At 32.8% G+C, this 4,737-nt stretch overlaps 1 protein-coding gene across 1 annotated transcript; it reads left to right on the plus strand.

The window, feature by feature from the left end:
- Positions 1–3,618: 3,618 nt before the first annotated feature.
- On the plus strand, positions 3,619–4,497 carry LOC147885423 (uncharacterized). Its single transcript, XM_087396282.1, has 3 exons — positions 3,619–3,741; positions 3,838–4,068; positions 4,453–4,497. The coding sequence occupies exons 1-3, from the start codon at positions 3,673–3,675 to the stop codon at positions 4,477–4,479; spliced, it is 327 nt and encodes a 108-aa protein (XP_087252408.1). The 5' UTR covers positions 3,619–3,672; the 3' UTR covers positions 4,480–4,497.
- Positions 4,498–4,737: the final 240 nt, after the last annotated feature.

The following is a 4,737-nucleotide window of genomic DNA, read 5'->3' on the forward strand; positions in this document are numbered from 1 at the left end:
TGTTCGTAACACTCTTGATGTGATGTATATGGATAAAAATATTGCTGAAAATGTTTTAAAGACACTCTTACAAGAATCAAATTAAGATTCATTAAGAGTTCATCTAGGCATGAAGGATGTGAAAATACAACTAGAGTTATGGCCTCAAGTAGTCCATGGAAGAAATGACAAGTTGAAAATGCCAGATATGTCATATAGATTTACAAAGAAGGAAGAGGATGATTTTTTTGCATTTGTAAAGAATATCAAAGTTCCAATAGGGTACTCAGCATCTTTGAAAAGCATGTTCTTAGCAAAAAGCTACAACTGAAAATGCATGATTATCATATTTTCCTTTAGCAGATACTACCAATAGCAATAAGACATTCTTTGACTGATTCTGTTCGCTCCACTATTATGAGACTAAGTCTTGTGTTTTGCAAAATATATGCAAGAGCTTTGGACATGACACAATGGGATGCATTGTATGAAGAAGCCATATATGTTTTATGCTTAATGGAAAAAGTATTTCCTCCTTCCTTCTTTGACATTATGACACACTTACTTATTCATGTAGTTGAGGAATTGAGAGTTTGTGGACCTATTAGTATCAGATGGATGTATCCTTTTGAGAGAAATATGAGGACTTTGAAATAGTATGTGAAAAATAAGGCAAGGCCAAAAGGAAGTATGGCTGAGGGATATGCAATCACGAAAGCTATGGGATTCTTCTCAGAGCATATCAATGAGTTTGATGGACCATGCAGTAGAGTATGGGATGCAAAAGAGTATGGGATTCTTCTCAAAGTATATCAACGAGTTTGATGGATCATGCAGAAGAGTATGGGAGCAGGAAACTTTTTACAATAAGGAGTTGAAAGGGAATGGAGTGGAGATCGTACTTGATGACTTGACAAGACATCAAGCCCATCTTTGTGTCTTGGAAAATAGTGAAATCATCATGAAATGGAAAAGTTAATTGCATTAACCAACTTGAACATCCAATCACGTTCTTTAAAATATAATGCAATTACATTCTTTTTATTATGATCTTCTAATAGGATATTAGAAGAGGAGGCTGAAGTGATGTTTCAACATTCAAGAAAGAAGGTCTCTCATAATCAAAGAACGAAATACTTGAGAACTTTTCCAATGTGGTTGAAACAAAAGGTAAGTAATAATACCCTTGATTTTCATTCACATGTAGATTTGCTGGACTAAAGATAGTTCTAACTTTATTTATGTTCTTCCTGTAGGTCACCGACTTAGTTCAAAGTGGAAGCTTTGAAGGTGATGACTATTTTACACTTCTTGATTTGGCAGAAGGGCCTAGTCATAAGGCAGTTTCTCATCAACAAATGTGTATCAATGGATACCATCTATGGACAAAAGATGGAGATATTGGGAAAAAACACAAAATTGTGGAGTTGCAACATATTTCAATATGCTAAGCCAAAGTAGTATCAAAGATCAAAATCCAACACGAAGCTTTATTCATTTTTTTGGAAAGATTGAGAAGATACTTCAATTGGATTTTCTTTCACTACCATCTTATTATCTTGTGATTGGTTCAAATTCGATACCAAAGGAAAGAATGCTACAAAGAAAATAGATAAGTATGGATTCCAACTAGTCAACACAATAAGGAAAATGGGCTCTTCAAATCTTGGTGACCAACCCTTTGTCATGGTTGCACATGTACAACAAGTTTTTTATGTACCTATCCCAAAGGAGCAAAATTGGAGTGTTGTGCTTGATCACATGCCAAGAGTAGGGGCAGATAGAGATTCCATTGTTGATTTCTCTATGTCTATAGATTTCTCATGCCCATCATCATTTCCACATGATATATTAGATACTTATGATGGACCTAGCAAGGGAGAGGAACCAATTTTAGCTGACTTGGTGAATATTGGAGATGATGGTGATGATGATGATGTAATCAATGAGGATTAAGCAATCATGTCACTTAAGTGATTTCTTTAAATCTTGTTACAATTAGAAAGAGAGAGAGAGAGAGAGAGAGAGAGAGAGAGAGGAAGGTTTTGTTCTAGGAGAATTTTGTATAGACTTGTTGAATATTGATGATAACATAATTGATTAAGATCAAGCAATTATGTCAGTTGAGACTGTTCTGAAACTTTTCAAAGTTGCATCATATGGAATTCATCTATATGTGTGTGCATATGCACACACATACACACACACACACACACACACACACACACATAGATGTATGCTTAATAAATAACTTTTAAATGAATAGATACTACAGTCATGGATAAGGTTGCTCACCATTTGGCAAATGTTTAGGCTAAAAGGATACCAAAAATTTTGAGGAAAATATTGTAAGAGAACTAGAAGAGGATCCAGATTTAATCAAGATGAAGAGACACTTTCTTCTTTGATAGCCCACTCATCATCATCATCAGGAAATGAAAATGACCAACGACATATCATGGAAGGCTATCATTGTCAACATCAACTTAATATCAGGTATTTAAGATTCCACACTTTCTTTATTTGTATTATTGTTTGGATTGATTTTAATTGATTTCAATATCTTGACATTATCTTTGTGTAACTTATTTTTCTTATTTTTGCCATTACTTTTTTCTAGAAAAGTTTCCAAATAATGTTCACGATGAAGAAGTTACATCACCGGTAACCAAAAAAGGAAGAATATTAAAGGGTGATGCAATGATAGAAAGAGAAAGATATCTTAGAAGGGCATCTAAAGAGGCCAAGAAAGCAAAATTTATTGAGATGGGATATCGTACTAAGGTGGATGTAAATGAGGAACAAGTTCCTTGTGGAATACACAAAGATTCATATGCTCAAATAATAACTCGAGCCATCCGTAGGCATATGGATCTCTCATTGCAATCGATTAAAGTTGTACCGATCATTCAAAAGAAGGCACTGAGAAGATATGTTGATCTAAGGCTTGACTTTTTCTTGATATCTTTCGATGGTCTTACTTTTAAATGTTTAGTATTTAAAATATATTTTATATTAATGAATACTTTTGTGTATATTTTATTGTATTTGCAGGCTCGATATGAATGTAATATCAGTGACAAATGCTAGAAAACTAAAGTCTCAAAAGCATTCAGAGTGAACAAATAGGATGTATGTGAATTTTTTAAGTATTCTATTAAAAACTTGTTTACTTTAACATTGATTTTGTTGAGTTTTTATTAATGTGTTGTTTGTTATGAGTTGATGCCAGGCTTATAGTGTTTACTTACGGGATGGAGATGATGCACAAAAACCAACATGGCTACGAGATGATGTGTGGGAAAGAATAAAGACACTGGTAAATTGAGAGGAATTAAAGGTACACACACACACAATCTCTCATTATTGCAAGTATCATATGTTCTTTCTTTATTCTATTTAACTTAACTACATTTTGACATTGTTTTTCAGAGATCTAGTGAAAGAAATAAGAGAAATAGAAAGGCCCAAGAAAACATCACAAATTTAGGTCGAAAGGGTTATGTTGGAACGAAACAAGAACTTGTAAGTTTAAAAGTTTTGTTTCTTTTTATAATTCATGCTTTTATAGTAGTACTCTTTGATAAATCCACATGTATGACAAATATTTTAAACATGTAGATCTCTAAACTTCAAAGGTCTCTTTCATATCGAGGGGTGTTTTTTGAAGCTCATACCTCCAAAGGATATGGGATGAAAGGAAGAGGAATACTATCTAACTATGCATTGTCTAAAGAGACCAATGGTGTTGTTTCATTAGAGGTACTTCATGTTCTCTTTGTTTTATGAATAGAAATTATTAATTAATGAAATATTTCATTAATTAATTTGATATATTTCATGTTTTTTATTGTGTAGGATCCTAATCCAAATGACAATGGGGATAATAACATTTCTGGTCCAAGATTGGTTGTATCTACTAAAAAGACTACTTGTGGCAAAAAAAAATTTGCAATCGATGATTTAGGCCAAGTGATACATGAGAAGACTACTGAGTTGCAAAGAAAGCTTCATGACAAGGATAAGGCTATGGATGCCTTGCAAGAACAACTTAATGATTTGAGGAAAAGGATTTCTGCTCTACCTTTGGTAAATTTCATGCCTACTTCATGATAATTTTCACAAAAAAGATGATTCTTGCTCACACAGACACACACACACACATGCAGGCATTCGTGCGTGTATTGTAGATATTGTTTTGAAAAGGTTTAGGGATCTTTGAGTAAAGTAGAAAGCATTCACATGAATCATTATTAAGTATCATATTTAATTTATTTTAACAAGGTTCATCAATCAACAATTGGAGTAGAAAAGATAGCAGCATAAACAAATGACATACGTGTTTTCCAAGTAAGTTAAATTTATTTATTTTTCTTAATTAGTATGGCAATGACCATAATATTTTTGGATATTTTTCATAAAGATATTTTAAACAAATATTCTACTAATGATCTCTGAAATGTATCTTTGTAGGTTGATGCTTTTCAAAGGGGACAATGAGTAAAGATCTTACATAAGGACTCAAAAGACATAGTTGGAATAGGGACAATAATTAGTTTGGATACTTCATTTAGAGTTCATACTATACCAATAGGAGTTGGTTATGTAGTAGTATGAGTTGATGATGCAATCATTAAGGATGCTTGTATATTCAAAGCAGATGATGAGATTCAGACATTGGGTTAAGCCGTAGGCTTGAATGTTGCTTGGAAAACTCTTCATGTAATGTCTTTATAATTTTATATTTTATTTTGTTAT

Source organism: Dipteris shenzhenensis, chromosome 25, assembly GCF_047967505.1.
Source record: "Dipteris shenzhenensis isolate YYH24624 ecotype China chromosome 25, Dip_SZ_1.0, whole genome shotgun sequence".
NCBI lineage: Eukaryota > Viridiplantae > Streptophyta > Polypodiopsida > Gleicheniales > Dipteridaceae > Dipteris > Dipteris shenzhenensis.

What these genes read in the sequence shown, in the direction of transcription:
- LOC147885423 (XM_087396282.1), top strand. Translation starts at nt 3,673, where the DNA reads ATGAAAGGAAGAGGAATACTATCTAACTATGCATTGTCTAAAGAGACC. An exon ending in ATGGTGTTGTTTCATTAGAG is followed by an intron (nt 3,742 to 3,837) that starts GTACTTCATGTT and finishes TTTATTGTGTAG; the next exon opens with GATCCTAATCCAAATGACAA. An exon ending in GGATTTCTGCTCTACCTTTG is followed by an intron (nt 4,069 to 4,452) that starts GTAAATTTCATG and finishes GTATCTTTGTAG; the next exon opens with GTTGATGCTTTTCAAAGGGG.